This window comes from Salvia hispanica, chromosome 2 (assembly GCF_023119035.1).
Source record: "Salvia hispanica cultivar TCC Black 2014 chromosome 2, UniMelb_Shisp_WGS_1.0, whole genome shotgun sequence".
Lineage (NCBI taxonomy): Eukaryota > Viridiplantae > Streptophyta > Magnoliopsida > Lamiales > Lamiaceae > Salvia > Salvia hispanica.
Window position 1 is genome coordinate 12,217,654 of NC_062966.1, and position 17,204 is coordinate 12,234,857.

The following is a 17,204-nucleotide window of genomic DNA, read 5'->3' on the forward strand; positions in this document are numbered from 1 at the left end:
TTTTATATTAGTCAAACACATTGAATGATGTATTAATCGTATTGGTCGAGTATGTGTATTCAAAATTTTCAATTTTTAGCAATAAACTAAGCACGCGCAACATTACTTTTCATTTGAATACACAATAAAAGAAATAGTACTGGAAATTTACAGTTGCAGTAAAAGTATAATTTTTGTCCCATAATTATTTATGGCTTTATTCTATGAAGTATATATAATAAAGTTAGTATTGGAATTCTGCAGTGACAAAATCAAATGGTTTAAGTGCTTTATTTTTTAAGGGAAACTTTGAGGAAATAAACACACTGTTAATTCTAAAATATCCTACGGTACTTGAAAATAAAAAATTTGGAAAACATAGACTTCAAAAAAAGATGCGACATATTCAGATACAATGAATCACACTCTCGTAAATTAAATGTTTTTTCCTATTTTTAATTACTTTTTAAAACCTTATTTGTGCAACCACCGATTAACATTTTTTAGCTTTGGCAATCTATAATTGGTTTTATGTCAACCATTGACGCAGTTCGGTTAGCAAATAATTAATTCATTTTAGACTTTGATTGTTTCTCCGTAACTTGAATCTAATTATTAAATTCGAACAAGTTAATTAACATAAACTCGTTTCATATTAATGCGTAATAGTAGTAGCCAGTAGGAGTCTTATTTATGTACATGTATAATAATAATTGTTTTGTACGTCGTTAAACTAATTCGAGGGGCATTTTTGTATAGTAAATGAGTAAATTTTGGTGCTCTCGATGGAGCCAATTTTTAGTGATTTTGATTGAGCAAATTTCGCTTTGCATATGAAGACATATGTATGGACTTTCATTACTCGGAATGGCCATTCGATGGTGCGAAACAATATAATTTAATTATGAGTGAAACCTTATCGTTTCATCTTTAAAATGTTGTTTCATATATTCACTCGAATTCGTAAATAAAATGTAGCTTCATCGACTCATATTCTTTAAATAATAATCTTATTTTGGCCCTATTTTATTTTTAAAGCACCGCATTAACAATTTAGAGGAAAAAAGGCAGAAATGTGGGAGCCACCAGCCCTCTTTACCTGGTTTCTGTTTTCGGAAAATTTTGAAATAATTGAAAGAGCTTTTAGCCATGGGAATTGTGATCATGGGTGTCTTGTCTCGACCCAATTCAATATGAAATTTCTTGGAGTTTGACATGACTAGTCTTCCAATACATGTTCCATCATTCAATTACGTGATCACATTTCATATATTCACATTTGTATGTATAACACTAAAAAAGTGGGCGCGGATTGAATAACCGATCAAATTTTATTTTTAGTTAATTAACAACTAATAATATCGACGAACTATTAACGAAGAATCTTTTCACGGATCAACGGCAGACGTTGATGCAAAACTTACGAGCCAAATCACCTTCTACATAAAATGAAGAATCTTTCATGGATCAATGGCAGACGTTGATAGTTGTTATGACAAATAGGGCAATTGTAAATCGAGAAACAAAAGAACGTATATAGACACAGAATTTACGTGGTTCACCAACGTTGTGTTGGCTACGTCCACAGACAAGAACGGAGAACAAATTGTATTATGACTGCGGTTTTCAGATTATGGCTACAGATTGGATCTGTCAGATCACAAAATTATGTGCTCTATTCCCATATATATAGGCACACATGAGACAGACTGGGTCTAGGAAACATAATCCTATCCCAATTAGGTTACCTAATCCTATACAGATTCAAGGCATACTAACAAATCTCCACCTTGACTTGAATTCTCCCTTCTTCCAAATGCATCATCATAATATCAGACGAACACACTTCTCCATTCTTGCCTCAGATTTTCCATCAACCGAATTCACCTTGCAAACACATCATTACAATGCCAGACGAAGAAACTTCTCCCAAATTTGTCGACCTTCATGTTTAGAGCAGACATCTTCGATTTACTAGAAAACCCTAGCAGCGGAATTCAAAACCCTAGTCCGAAAACCAGGCTTTGATAATTTGTTAGGATCGTCGACTGCAACAAACTTTTGATATTGTACGATTTGGGTCAAGCCTGCACGGATTTGTTTTTAGGTCACTCCCAAAAGGCCTCAAACTAATTGGGGTTAGACAGGAATTATATACACCTTCCAACTTCCCTCAGACTCCCGATGTGGGATGGAGTTTGTACATAACAAATCTCCCCCTCAAACCAGATCACATCGGGACAGACGCAGTCGACACAAACATGGGTCGTGGCCCGACCCATAGCCACCTAACCTGGCTCTGATACCAGTTTGTTATGACAAATAGGGCAATTGTGAATCGAGAAACAAAAGAACATAAATAGACACATAATTTACGTGGTTCACCAACGTTGTATTGGCTACGTCCACGGGCAAGAACGGAGAACAAATTATATTATGACTGCGGTTTTCAGATTATGGCTACAGATTGGATCTATCAGATCACATAATTATGTGCTCTACTCCCATATATATAGGCACATATGAGACATACTGTGCCTAGGAAACATAATTCTATCCCAATTAGAAAACCTAATCCTATACAGATTCAAGGCATACTGTAGGATGCGGCCGAGACATGCATGAGCGTGGAGTGAGCATTTGGCTCGTTCATTGGTTCATTGGTTGAGGGTGCATGATAGTGAGTTGCATGAGATCAAGACTTGAGAGAGGAGGAGTCAGTTAGTAACTAACTTGAGCTCTCTACAAGTGTGATATATAAAAGGCAGTTGCCTCATTGTAACTAACTACGAGAAACAGAGAGTGTGAGTAGTGAAGGAAGAAAAGAAAGAGCTGTGAGTTCACCATTGTAGAGTGCAGTAGCTCGAGAGAGTTTTCATCTTCTTGTTTCCATTTCTGTGTAATCCACCGAAAGAGTGAAGTAATAAACATCTCATCCCTTCCGTGGACATAGGCAAATTGCCGAACCACGTAAACCGCGTGTGTTATTTCTAGTTTCTTGTTTCGTTCTTATCAATCTTCGATCAAATCTCAACAAGTGGCGCCGTCTGTGGGAAGCGAAGAAGATAGATCGATGGCGATGGCGCGGTTTGAAACAGAGAAATTCAACGGGAGGAATGATTTCGGTTTATGGCGCATCAAAATGAAGGCGCTGCTCATTCATCAAGGGCTCGATGAGGCTCTCGAATCGACTGCAACAAAAGAAGAGGAGTCGACCGATAAGCAGAAAGAAATTATGAAGAAGGCTCGTAGCGCAATCATCTTAAATTTGGATGATAAGGTTCTTAGAGAAGTTGCGAGGGAGGAGTCCGCAGCTGCGATTTGGAAGAAATTGGAGGAGCTCTACATGACCAAATCGTTGGCTAACAGGTTATATCTTAAGCAACGTCTATATTCCTTTAAATTCGTGGATGATAAGGCTATAGGAGATCAGTTGGATCAATTCAACAAGATAGTTGATGATCTTGAAAATGTCGATGCAAAAATGGAGGAAGAGGATAAAGCAATTGCGTTGCTCAATGCTCTTCCCAAGTCTTTTGAGCAGCTGCGGGATGCCATGCTATATGGTAGAGAGAAGGCTATCACCTTGGTGGAGGTACAGTCAGCTCTTAAGTCTAAAGATCTGCAAAGATCTGGAGGTGGCCAAAATGATGCCTCTGCAGAAATCTTGAATGTCAAGAAATTCAAGAATAAGTTCAAACCAAAGGCAGGAGGATCCAAGAATTCTCAGGATAAAGAAAAGGGGGATAAGAAGGAGACTCGTAGCTGCCATTATTGCAAGAAGCCTGGGCATATTAAGAAGAACTGCTTTTCTTGGAAGAGAAAGCAAGCAGCCGAAGGCACTGATCAAGGATCCACTGATGTTGTTCAGGAAGAGCAGCAGATGCAAGTTATGAATATTGTGGAAGGAGAGATGGGAGAAAGCTGGATTGTTGACTCTGGCTGTAGCTTCCATATCTGTTCACACAAAGATTGGTTTGACACTTTTGAGCCATCACAAGGCTCTGTCACTTTGGGGAATAATCAGATGTGTTCCGTAAGAGGCATAGGTGATATCAAGTTAAGATTGAGGGATGATCAAAAAGGTCGATGTTCCAAACGGTGGTCTCGATATAAAAAATTGGCATGGGGGGACATCTTGGTCAAAAGGCGTCAAAGGTTAGAAATGTTGGGGGGAAATGGAAGCATCAAAAATTTTCGGAATGTGCATTGGGGAAAAAACACTAACAACCTTTTAAAAAGCCAAGCATCCTCCACATGGGTTGGTATGCCCACGGGATATAGGGGGTCCATCTCCCCCCCAACAATGAATGGAGGTAAATTTTTTATCCCCTATGAAAAGGCTCGTTTCTCATCGGTTTAGGGTAAAAATCGTGCATTTGGGGGCTAATGTGGAAAAATTTTTTGGGGAGAAAATTTCCCGGGACCCGAGTTCGTTACCCCCCGGGCAAATGCAAAAGAGATGAAATTGAAGGAAAATCAAGTGGGGGGGCCCCGGGAAAATTTAAAAGGGCGGGGGGGAAACAAAATAGAGCATGGCGATTCCTTTTAAGAGTCTTAAAAGGGGAAAAGCGTCAAATTACGGGAGGATCCCCTGGGATCGAGTTTTCACTTAAAAAAGAGCTAAATCTTGAAAACAGGAAGGCCCCCTTTTCCCTTTTTTAAGGCTCTAGTTCCTTTCCCTTAGTTCCCATTAAAAAATTTCATTTCACTTTTCCCCACTTGGGGATGGGGTGATTCCCCTCCGTGGTGGTTTATCTCGTTATTTTTTCTTTTTGGGAACAGCCTTTTGAAGGGGAAGAAACAATATTTATTTTTTTGAGGTTTTTTTGGTTTTTAAGTACTGTTTGTTTTTGTTTCTAACTCTTAGTTGTTGATTATCTTGGATTTGAACCTATCTCGTTTATGGAAGTTTCCTTTGCTTTTGTTGGATTTTGTTGGGTGAGCTTTTTCTTGTTTTATTTTGCGTTGTTAATTATTGTTGGAATATTCAAAAGATTTCTTTTTTGGTTTTGGAAAATTTTGTTTTTGTATGGAGTTGTTTGGATTTGTTGAGTTATGTTGGATTTGAGTTGGATTTTGGGCGATCTTGTTTTTTCTTTTTGCTGATCATGGTATTTACGTTTTTCTTTTCTTGGGCCCGTGGTGTCTTTTTTCGATTTTAATTTCTTTTTTAGTTTGGACCCAAGTTTACTTTTTTTTCATAATGTTAAATTCTTTTTTCCCGTTATTCTCATTTATTCGAAGAAGATGATGTTTGGTGGTAGTTAAAATCAAATGTTTTATGTTAGCCCCTTTTTCGACCTTTTACTTTTCGTATTCCTTTTTATCCGGACCCTAGTCGTTTAAGGAAATTGGTCCCAATGTTTGTTTCCCCTTTGTTTGTCTAAATTAGGAAAGTCGCTAGTTATTTAAACTCTTGTTTTCTTTAATTTTAAATATTTATTTCTTAAATAAAGAGTTGTACGTTCAGTTTTTTAGACCCGGAGGTAGAGTAAAATTTAAGTCTCCCAACAGAGTTTTTGTACTCACCCAAATTTGGGGGCGTGGCCACCCTTTTTTTTCCAAAACTCCTCAAATGGGCGAGACCTTCTCCCGGGGATGTCCTTCCCTTTTTTGTTTTAGTATAGTGGGTTGAGGTTTTAGGTAAGTGAATCCAAGAACCCTTTGATGTTCCACGGTTTTCTTGGCCCTTAGAATTAATAACCTTTGGGCCTTTTATCCGTGATATCAAACCCCCCCCCTCGTTAAAGTCTAGACCCCATAATAGATGGTTTTTCTAGAAAATTTGGGTTAAGATCTTGAAGGAAAAATTTAAAACTTTTTAAATTCTTTAAGGAGTGGCACACCATGGTTGGAAAGGAAAAAATGGAGTTTAAAGCCTTAGACGGGTGGATTGGAATATCATCATGAGTTTGATGAATTTGTAAGGCAAGGGGCATTAAAAGACAAGACAACCCTAGAAATCCACAACAAAATGGAGTAGGGCCATGAATAGAACTATCCTTGAGAGGTAAGATCTGATATTGGCTCGGGTTAGCGAAATTTTGGGGGAAAAGCTCTCGGGTGATCGATTAATAAAATCCATCTTCCCATACTTTGAGGTTCTTTTTGTGGTATGGCGGGGTGCTGATTTTGCGGCTTCAAACCCTTTTTATGTAGAGCCACCCTTGGAAAAAGGGTCCCCGAAAAATTAAAATGCATTTTTGGATATGCGGGTCTAAAGATTGATTATGGTCCCGAGTCGGAGGGAAGTTGATTGTTAGTAGAGATGTTTCTTTTATGAGAGTCGATGCCTTTTCAAGAGTGAGGATGACGGTACATTGATTGAGGTGGAGCCCTGGGTGACTACGAGTCGAGCCTCAACTGGGAGCCCCCGAAAGGCCAAGACAGGCCTGAAAAAGACCCAAACCCACGTAGCTCCCCAAAACTTGGGCTGAAGGAAGGCAAAGAAAATTTCAAAATTCCCCGCAAGATTTTCGGATTATGAAATAAAACTTATTTTGGTTTTATTTTAAAGGGGAATCCTTGATTTTTGATGAGCCTCTTATGGGAAGCAATGAAAAAAAGGAAGTGGGATGCAAATGGATTTTTAAGAAGAAGGTGGAGGTTTCTGAGGGAGATAGAATTAGATACAAAGCAAGGCTTGTAGCTAAGGGAGTGGATTTCAATGAGATCTTCTCTCCTATGGTAAAGCATGCTTCTATTAAGATCCTGTTGTCTGTGGTAACCCATAGGGATTGGGAATTACATCAACTTGATGTTAAAACAGCTTTCCTTCATGGTGAACTAGAGGAGACAATCTTCATGGAGCAGCCAGTTGGTTTTGTTGTCTCTGGGCAGGAGAATAACGTGTGTCAGTTGAAGAAAAGTCTATATGACTAAGACAGAGCAGTAGGCAATGGTATAAAAGGTTTGATGTTCATCTAGCTTCAATCGGTTTCAAGAAGTCAACATATGATAGCTGTGTTTACAGCAAGTGTGTTGAAGGAAGCATAGTTGCATATCTTGTATTGTATGTAGATGATATGCTTGTGGCTGCAAGGACTCTGGATGATGTGGAATCTGTAAAAGAAGAGCTCAGAAGGGAGTTTGACATGAAAGATCTTGGTGAAGCAAGAAGGATCCTGGGCATGGACATAAGAAGAGATAGGGAAAAGGGAGAGTTGCACCTTACTCAGGCAGATTATTTGAGCAAAGTGATCAGCAGATTTCAGATGGAGAGTTCCAAAGAAGTATCAATCCCTCTAGCCCTTCACTTTAAGCTGTCATCTCAGCAAGCACCAGCCAATGATGAAGAAAGGGCTGAGATGCAGAAAATACCATATGCAAATATGATAGGCAGTGGTATGTATTTGATGATCTGCACAAGACCAGATTTGTCACATGGAATTAGTGTTACAAGCAGGTATATGAAGGACCATGGGAAAGAACATTGGGCAGCCTTGAAGTGGATCATGAGATATCTTAAAGGCAGCAAGTCCACTGGGATTGTCTTCAAGAGACAGAAGGGTTGGAAGGAGGAGCCTCTTATTGGATAATGTGATTCAGATTTTGCTACAAATCTAGACACAAGAAAGTCCCAAACAGGATACATCTTCAGCTTATATGGTTCAGCAATCAGTTGGAAGTCTTCACTCCAATCTGTGGTAGCATTATCTACCACCGAAGCAGAGTACATAGCCCTAACTGAGGCAGTGAAGGAGGGAAAATGGTTGATGGGAGTCATCAATGATTATGGAGTGGAACAGAAGGTAGTGAAGGTGTTATGTGATAGCAATAGTGCTATAATATTGGCTAAGAATCAAGTTTTCCACGAAAGGAGCAAACACATTGACATTAGACTTCACTTCATTAGAGATGAGATAGCAAATGGGGATGTTGAAGTTGAGAAGGTTGGGACCGAGGACAATGCAGCTGGTGCATTAACTAAAACCTTGCCAGTTTCTAAGCTCAAGCATTGCTTGAAGCTGGTGAGTGTGGTGTCAGTTTAAGGTGGAGCAGGTTTGAAGGGTTGAGAGCAGATGTTTGTTGATGTCACTGCCGAGGTGGAGATTGTAGGATGCGGCCGAGACATGCATGAGCATGGAGTGAGCATTTGGCTCGTTCATTGGTTCATTGGTTGAGGGTGCATGATAGTGAGTTGCATGGGATCAAGATTTGAGAGAGGAGTCAGTTAGTAACTAACTTGAGCTCTCTACAAGTGTGATATATAAAAGGCAGTTGCCTCATTTTAACTAACTACGAGAAACAGAGAGTGTGAGTAGTGAAGGAAGAAAAGAAAGAGCTGTGAGTTCACCATTGTAGAGTGCAGTCGCTCGAGAGAGTTTTCATCTTCTTGTTTCCATTTCTGTGTAATCCACCGAAAGAATAAACATCTCATCCCTTCCGTGGACGTAGGCAAATTGCCGAACCACGTAAACCGCGTGTGTTATTTCTAGTTTCTTGTTTCGTTCTTATCAATCTTCGATCAAATCTCAACACATACTAACAATAGTTATAGCCTAATGAGTCGGGTCCTGGTTTTAAGATCAAGTCAAAACGCATAACTATGGAGATTTCATGCACATGTGGACATTTTATATATGTATACACACATTATGTTCATTACAGGGAGGTAGTCCACTATACCTATACAAAATGTCAATTATAGATGCATGAAATCTCTGTTGTTATTCGTTTTGACAAAAGATTGAGTTGTTTTTTTAACCACTCCCCTAACGAACCACTATATCCAAATATGTATGTCAAACGTAAAATTCATAATACTTTCTTTAGTGGGTTACATTCTAATTCAAATTGTGATGAAAAAGAGTAGCTCATGAAACTTATATATAATGGTTTCAATTTTCTATTTATATTGATACAGAATATTTATTAATTATAAGTATTTGTTTTGTTTCATTTGCAAATAAGTCCTTTAAACTATTTAAGGTAAACCTTGGAGGAATTGATAGATTTATCATTCTTCCGTTTCACTCCAAATATATACTCCCTCCGTTCTAAGGAAGATGATCCATTCCTTGGACGACACATGATTTTGTGCAGCTTTATGAGAGTAAAGTAAAAGAAAGGAGATAAAGTAGAGATAAAAGAGTTTCTAATTTTTGTAATGGATCATCTTGGGTGGGACAAACTACAAAGAAAAATGAGTCATCTTCATTGGGCCGGAGAGAGTACTATCGTATTTGTTAGAATAATTTAACCCACCCTGATATCGATCATATCAAAAGTTCATGAGTTTCATTCGAAAATTAAAGGAATAACATATGAGATTTATATAATAATAATAACATCATTTATTTGAATACTCCATCCGTCCGTCATTAAGAGTCCCGGTCACTTTTCCGCACTCGTTCTCTTACTTTACCATTTCTCCACTGAGTGCACAAAAGTGACCGGGACTTCTAATGGCGGACGGAGGGAGTATTTATTATATTTGTTTTCATTTTACTAACACCCTCCCTCCTAGGATATTTATTGTACTTGGTTTCGTTTCATTTGCTAACAAGGCGCACGTTGATTGTTATAAAAGTTGATCTCTATTGTGATACATATGATAATTGACAAATGAAACGCTATGTATTTGAAATAATTTTCGGATATTTCAATAATGCTTTTTCCAATTTTTAGTAAATTAGACATCTGAAATTTTTCAATATTCAAAAATCAAAATCGTATCCTAACGTGTTTATTAACAATTTTTTGTCCCAATAGAATTTTGGTCAATGTATTCCTCGACTCTGAATAGTCGGAAAAATTGAGCGTCTTATCTGCTGCAAAGTGAAAAGAATGATGTACCGAAACGATTTCAAATTTAATTAGATGAGACTTGAGAGTCAGATCTAATCTAAAATACATTATGATTGCCGAACCCAAAATGTTGTAGGCTCCATTTCAAACTCGGCCTAGCTTGTCGGCCCATCACTTGTGCCTAATTTATAAATAATGGCCCAAATTTGGCTGGCAGATATATAACCAAACATACTAGTAATATTTTCTAAAAGATACTAAACATATTAATAATTTTAAAATCCATAATTTTCAATGAATAAACGCTCCATTTAATCTTGGATTTTATGATCATTTAAAATGGAAAGAGTTTTGAAGGAGTATGATATTTGGATTTATGGAACATTGGAACCAGTTGAATAATTTCTATCGACCCAATCATATTAAATCTAAGTAATTGAGGCATCAAAGCATCTATATATAATTAAATTATAAAACGAAATAAGAGAATCGATTGTGATTTTTTAGTGAAGAAAGTATTATGCGCCGCTCAAAGTTGATGTAAAAGAAGAATAAAGGACAAAAGCATCTTTTATGAGCCTTCTTCTTGACTATTGCATTTCCATTTGAAATCATAGCTGGATTTATTAAGGTCTATCGGTGTCTATGTGAGAATGGCATCTGATCTAATGCTAGGAATCTATGAAAGCTAAAATGGTAACACATTTTCTAATGTGATCTAGTGATTTAAGAATCTACAAAAAGCTTAAAATGAAACTCATTCCAAGTGGAAGTTTGTATTATTTGAGTAATTGAGTCAACTTGAACATCTCACGCATGAGACGGGGAAAAATATTCATCCAAATAATTAAACTGCCTTATTATTCCAAAAATAAACCTGATTGCATTTACAAGATTGCCACGAATTTGGCGATATTAATTGAAATAGTGTAAATTACATTATTGCGCAATTTACACAAAATTTGCAAAATTGTAAATTAATGTAATTATTACATTTTCAAGTTTTTTTAAAGTCTTTTTTTTTTCTTGACATTTTTAGTTTCATAGTAAGTTTTTTTATACAGTAGTACTATATATTTAGAGCATCCACAATGGATGCTCGATCTCACGCCCGATCACCCGAGATCAGGCTCGGGCGTGATCGGACATCCATTGCAGAGGTTGGGCGTGCCTGAGGACGACTGAGAGTTCGGTCGCGACCGATCTCTCGCCCGATCCATCAGGCATGAGATCGGGCGCCCATTGCAGGGTCGCGCTCGATGACGCGTTGGCCCGATCGACGCGTTTTTGCTATTTTTTTTAAATTCTATAAATATACCTTAAATTTCACTCATTTTTCACACCACTCTCACACATCTCTCTCAAACCTCTCTCCATTGCAATCTCTCTTTCACTCACTTTTTCAAAATGTTTCCCGGGGAAGATATTGGTCGGTCTATGGAACGCGCAATGTTTGCTTTCGGGAACCAGATTCTCGCAGGTATTCGTGCAATACAAGAGCAAGAGCAAGCCGAACAGCAGGCCCAAGAGCAGGTCCCGAGGCCCATCCACTGACGGACATCCGTCCATGTCCATCGAGAGCATGTCCTAGCTCATCAACGTCTGTTCGAGGACTACTTGGCCGATCAGCCCCAGTGGGGGCCAGCGGCTTTTCGCCGACGGTTTAGGATGCGGCGAGAACTGTTTCTCCAGATTGTTCACGCGATGGAGGCGCGCGACGAGTACTTCCAGCAGCGGGAAGATGCGGCCCACAGAAAGGGTCTATCCCCGCTGACGAAGTGCATGGTTGCGCTTCGTCAGTTGGCATACGGCACTACGACGGACATGTTCAATGAGTATCTTCACGGAGTGTTTGGTAGATTTTTGTGCGGGCGTTATTCGGCTCCACATATTTGGGCAAGCCGAATGCCCAAGATTGCCAGAACCTGATGCGGATGCATGATAAGGTGCACGGCTTTCCTGGAATATAAGGGAGTATTGATTGTATGCACTGGGAGTGGAAGAATTGTCCTACAGCGTGGAGAGGCCAATTCACCAGTGGTTATAAGGGTACCCACCCGACGATGATCCTTCATCGTTGACCACAGTCTTTGGATTTGACATGTTCACTTTGGCGTAGAGGGGTCAAACAACTACATCAATGTGTTGAACTCGTCGAGTCTCTTCACCGAGCAATGCAATGGTAACGGTCCGGTTATCAAGTTCACTGTCAACGGACGACAGTATCATATGGGGTACTACTTAGACGACGACATTTACCCGAGATGGCCAGTATTTTTGAAGACGATCTCCTGCCCAACGGATGAGAGGAGAGAGCTTTTTGCATCGCGCCAAGAAGCTGCACGGAAGGACGTGTAGCGAGGATTCAGTGTGCTTCAAGCACGTTGGGGAATAGTGAAAGGCCCGGCTCGTTTCTGGTACATGCATCATATCGCCAATGTCATGTACGCGTGCATCATCTTGCACAACATGATTATTCACGATGAAGGTTGTGCAGCTAGCGAGGGGTCCGACGATGAAGCCGCTTAGAGCGCAGGTCATACAACCCCGCCGATCGTTCGAGGTTTACCCTATGAAGTCAGCGAGAGATTACAAGCTCAGGAGAGCATGCGCAACCAACAAGCTCATCTTCAACTCATGAACAACATGATTGAAGAAGTTTGGAGACGTAGTGGTCGTTGAAATTGTACTTCGTTCGTTGTATTTTTTTTAAAAAAAATTAAGTAATGTATGTTTTTTGCTAGTTTTTTAATTTGGAGTCTAATTTTACTATTTATAACTAGTAAACATAAAAAAATAAAATTAAAATTGAAATGAGAAATGGATAATAGATAGGGCATGCACTAGGGCTTCATCATTGCAGAAAGATAGAGTATGCTGACGTGGCAATCACTAGGGCTCTCACTGGAGCTTTCACTAGTAGATTATTTTGTAAGCAGTGTGGACCCTATGCAGCTATGCTACTCCCCCTCGTGCTATATGAAGTATACATTCATTATCCCATGAAAATAGAGGATTTGAGAACTACGCAAGTATTAATGCGAAATTAATAAAATACTTATGAGAGAAATAAAAAATTTATTGGAATGTTAGTTATAAAGAATGAAGTCCATAATATTAGGAAAAAAAATCTTATCAAAAATAGAAGTTTGACTAATTTTAGGAAGGCTAAAGTCCAATTTTGGTCCTTTACAGTTGCCCTATTTTTTTGGTCTAATATATTAAGTTTGTGACCCTTTTATTCCTATTTTTCTGTTAAAATTAACAGTCAAAATGTTTAACCATTTTCTGTTAAAATTAACCGTCAAAATATTTGACCAATTTAATATAGCAAAAATTGTCTATTTTTACCTTTATGAGAATGGATGGAGTATATTTTTAATTAGACCACACATTACCTCCCATAAAATTAATCCACTTTATATTTTAAAAAACATTTTCATCATATGTTACGCTACTAATAAGATGAGTCTCACTATTTAGTACACTATACTTCAATTTGTAATATCTTTCTTTCTTAGACTTAATTAATTTCGTATTAAAATTCATGTCCTTTCTACAATCATTAATTTAAGTGGACAAATGGAGTATGAATCAATATTTGATATGGGAACAAAAATAGAAAAATTTAAATAATGTCTTTCTAGTCTGTAATCTGTATCTCAATATAGGTTATTGGTACAATTTCATGAATTGGATCTCCAAACTTCCTTGAACGAGATTATTCAAGAATTCTAGTAGTATAAAATTTGTACTACTAAGATACAAAAAAACTGCATTATCATTCTAGAATAGAGAATCTGGTTAGCTTTAGCCCTCCTTCCTTAGCTACCAAGAATTAGCATAATGCTGCACCACAGATTATGCTCTCTCTTCAAAAAAACTACTACTACTATGTTGTAGCCTTTCAAATATTACCAAACATTTTGCTCTCATACGAATCAAATTTTCACATACAACGTTTACATTTAGAAGCGATGACCAACCGAGACGACTACAAGATCAAGGACACGAAGCCGCAGCTGGGCGAGCGGTGGCCCCACGGCGGCGTGCGCGGCGGCGGAGGCTGGATCACGAGCGACAGACTGACCAGCACGTACGACCTGGTGGAGCAGACCTACTACCTCTACGTCCGCGTCGTCAAAGCCCAGAACCTCCCCCCCAACCCGGTCACCGGCAACTGCGACCCCTACGTGGAGGTCAAGCTCGGCAACTACAAGGGCAAAACTCAGCACTTCGAGAAGAAGATCAGCCCCGAGTGGAACCAGGTGTTCGCCTTCGCCAAGGAGAAGATGCAGTCCTCCTCCGTCGAAGTCTACGTCCGAGACAGAGAGATGGTCGCCAAGGACGACTATCTCGGGAAAGTAGTCTTTGATCTCAACGAAGTCCCCACCAGAGTCCCCCCCGACAGCCCCCTCGCCCCTCAGTGGTACCGCCTCGAGAACACCAAGGTCAGAGGGGAAGTCATGCTGGCCGTGTGGATGGGGACGCAGGCCGACGAGGCCTTCCCGGAGGCTTGGCACTCCGATGCCAGCTCTGTCACAGGGGAGGGTGTTTTCAGTGTGAGGTCCAAGGTGTACGTTTCGCCTAAGCTGTGGTACATTCGGGTTAACGTGATCGAGGCTCAGGATGTGGAGTGGGAGGACAAGAGCCAGCCCTCTCAGGTTTTGGTGAAGGCTCAACTTGGGAATCAGATGCTCAAGACTAAAATATGTGCGACAGGGGGGAATAGTCCGTTCTGGAATGAGGATTTGGTGTTCGTGGCGGCGGAGCCTTTTGAGGAGCAGTTGGTGATGGTGGTTGAGAACAAGACGAAGGCGAACAAGGATGAAGCCGTCGGGAGGCTGAGCTTGCCTTTGGGGAAGCTGGAGAAGCGTCTGGATCATAGGCCGGTGCATTCGCAGTGGTACAACCTTGAGAAGTTCGGGTTCGGGGCTCTCGAGGGGGACAAGAGGAAGATAAACAAGTTCTCCACTAGGATCCACCTCCGAGTCTGCCTCGAAGGAGGGTACTCTATTCTTTACCATTCTTCCACTCTTATTATCCATCGTTGACTGCTCTCATACCATGATAGAAATTTATAAATTTCCAGTTTCAGTTCTCTTTTTACACTGATTTTGATTTGTTTCATTTGCCAACAGGTACCATGTTTTGGACGAGTCGACCATGTATATCAGCGACCAGAGGCCCACCGCCAGGGAGCTCTGGAAGCAGCCCATCGGGATACTAGAGCTCGGGGTGCTCAGTGCCCAGGGGCTCGCCCAGAATGGCAACGCATACTGCGTTGCCAAATACGGGCATAAATGGGTGAGGACAAGGACCATACTGCAGAGCAGCAGCCCCAAATGGAACGAGCAGTATATATGGGAGGTTTACGACCCCTGCACGGTCGTGACCCTGGCCGTCTTCGACAACTGCCATCTCGGTGGCAACGACAAACCCTCCGGGGCGAGGGACTCCCGAATCGGTAAGATACGGATCAGACTATCCACCTTGGAAACTGACAAAATCTACACCCACTCCTACCCACTACTCACTCTTCACCCCACCGGTTTGAAGAAAATGGGAGAGTTGCAACTCGCATTTAGGTTCACTTGTCTCTCATTAGCCCACTTGCTCTACCTCTACACCCAGCCCTTACTACCTAAAATGCACTACATCCATCCTTTCACCATCAGCCAACTCGACAGCCTCCGGTTCCAGGCCATGACCATCGTGGCCTCGCGCCTAGGCAGGGCCGAGCCGCCCCTCAGAAAAGAGGTGGTGGAGCACATGCTGGACGTGGACTCCCACATGTGGAGCATGCGGCGGAGCAAGGCCAATTTCTTCAGAATCGTGTCTCTGTTTTCAGGGCTAATCGCCCTGAGCAAGTGGCTGGGGCAGGTCTGCGAGTGGAAGAATCCGATCACAACGGTGCTAGTGCACCTCCTGCTGTGCATCCTGATATGCTACCCGGAGCTGATCCTCCCGACGACGTTCCTCTACATGTTCCTGATCGGGCTGTGGAACTTCAGGGCGCGGCCGCGGCACCCTCCGCACATGGACCCGAAGCTGTCGTGGGCGGAGGCGGTGGTCCAGGACGAGCTGGACGAGGAGTTCGACACGTTCCCGACGTCCAAGGCGGAGGCGGTGGTGAGGATGAGGTATGACCGGCTTCGGAGCGTGGCGGGGAGGGTGCAGACGGTGGTGGGGGATCTGGCGACGCAGTGCGAGAGATTGATCGGCTTGCTGAGCTGGAGGGATCCGAGGGCTACGGCGATATTTGTGGTGCTGTGCTTGGTTGCGGCGGTGGCTCTGTATATTACTCCTTGCAAGATTGTGGTCATGTTGGCGGGGTTTTATTGGCTGAGGCATCCCAGGTTTAGGAGCAAGATGCCTTCTGCGCCCAGTAACTTCTTCCGCCGCCTGCCCGCTCGGGCTGATTGCATGCTCTAACTTCACCTCTTTACACTCTCTTCTTTTCTCTGTTTTTTTTTTTGATTATTCAATCTTTAATGTCTATTCATAAAATTAATTTATACTCCCTACTATACAAGATCTTTTTTTTTTTATCTAATACACGTATTCTGAGGGCTGACCATTTTTGATTCGACACAAATTCGCACGAAATTAACCCGACACAAACAAGCACGTTTAGAATTTGGGTCCTTATAGGATCGACCCAATAAAAACCCGAAGATAGCGGTCAGGTTGGGTTTGGATTGACCCAATAACTACCCAAAACGCACGATTTGACAAGTCTATTCCGGTTAACTTCCATGTGCCACATGGCAGAAGCCAACTCACAGTAGTAAAGTGGAACTACAAAAAAAGAGCAACATAGCAAACAAATAATCTGGTGGAGACATGGCAGGGATAACATGTCATTTCTCTCAGAGTTAATTCACTAATGCCTTTTCAAATCTTTAAGCAACCGAATTCTATCTACGACCTTATATGCCTTCATTATTTGTTTTTTTATTTATGTAATGCCTAAAACCATATTCTCATATACGTAATCGAGAACAACAAGCAACTCATACATCATAGAGCATAATTTAGTCCAAGTTTTTGTTTAATTTAAGATCTTGTATATTTTGCTTAGCTTCATAAATAGATTCTCACATTAACACCAATGTTAATTTTTTTTGAAGTTATTCAAAAACAGATTTTTGCTATCCTAAAAACTCTCTTGATGTTTTGCTATAACTGAAATTTTGATGATCACCTCACCAACCTAGAAATGTGGTGTCAGGAACTTGAGTCTGTCATAGGGGCATTAAAAAGCTCGGTGACAAAGGCAGAAGCAAGCTTCGTGGACCTTGATGAAGCGAAGAAGCTGATAACAGTCAAGGGTGGCTATGGAGTTGTGATGTTCGCAACAAACGTCAGTTTGATAACAGTCCAGGGCTATGGAGTACTACATAAAGCAAAGGGGTAATATATAAAAATGCAGGGAAGGTGGTTTGATTCAAATTCAATGCAAAATCTCA

The 17,204-nt window shown here is 40.7% G+C and overlaps 2 protein-coding genes across 2 annotated transcripts; both read left to right on the forward strand.

The window, feature by feature from the left end:
* Nucleotides 1-11,436: 11,436 nt before the first annotated feature.
* On the forward strand, nucleotides 11,437-12,090 carry LOC125206293. Its single transcript, XM_048105566.1, has 2 exons — nucleotides 11,437-11,587; nucleotides 11,852-12,090. Exons 1-2 carry the CDS (start codon nucleotides 11,437-11,439, stop codon nucleotides 12,088-12,090), a joined length of 390 nt encoding a protein of 129 aa, XP_047961523.1.
* Nucleotides 12,091-13,604: 1,514 nt separating this feature from the next.
* On the forward strand, nucleotides 13,605-16,421 carry LOC125203808 (FT-interacting protein 1-like). The gene is made up of 2 exons (XM_048102264.1): nucleotides 13,605-14,740; nucleotides 14,874-16,421. The coding sequence occupies exons 1-2, from the start codon at nucleotides 13,710-13,712 to the stop codon at nucleotides 16,165-16,167; spliced, it is 2,325 nt and encodes a 774-aa protein (XP_047958221.1). The 5' UTR covers nucleotides 13,605-13,709; the 3' UTR covers nucleotides 16,168-16,421.
* Nucleotides 16,422-17,204: the final 783 nt, after the last annotated feature.

Coding starts and splice junctions, on each gene's coding strand:
- LOC125206293 (XM_048105566.1), top strand. CDS start 11,437: ATGGAGGCGCGCGACGAGTACTTCCAGCAGCGGGAAGATGCGGCCCAC. Junction 11,588..11,851: donor GTATCTTCACGGAGTGTTTG/GTAGATTTTTGT, acceptor ACTTTGGCGTAG/AGGGGTCAAACAACTACATC.
- LOC125203808 (XM_048102264.1), top strand. CDS start 13,710: ATGACCAACCGAGACGACTACAAGATCAAGGACACGAAGCCGCAGCTG. Junction 14,741..14,873: donor CGAGTCTGCCTCGAAGGAGG/GTACTCTATTCT, acceptor ATTTGCCAACAG/GTACCATGTTTTGGACGAGT.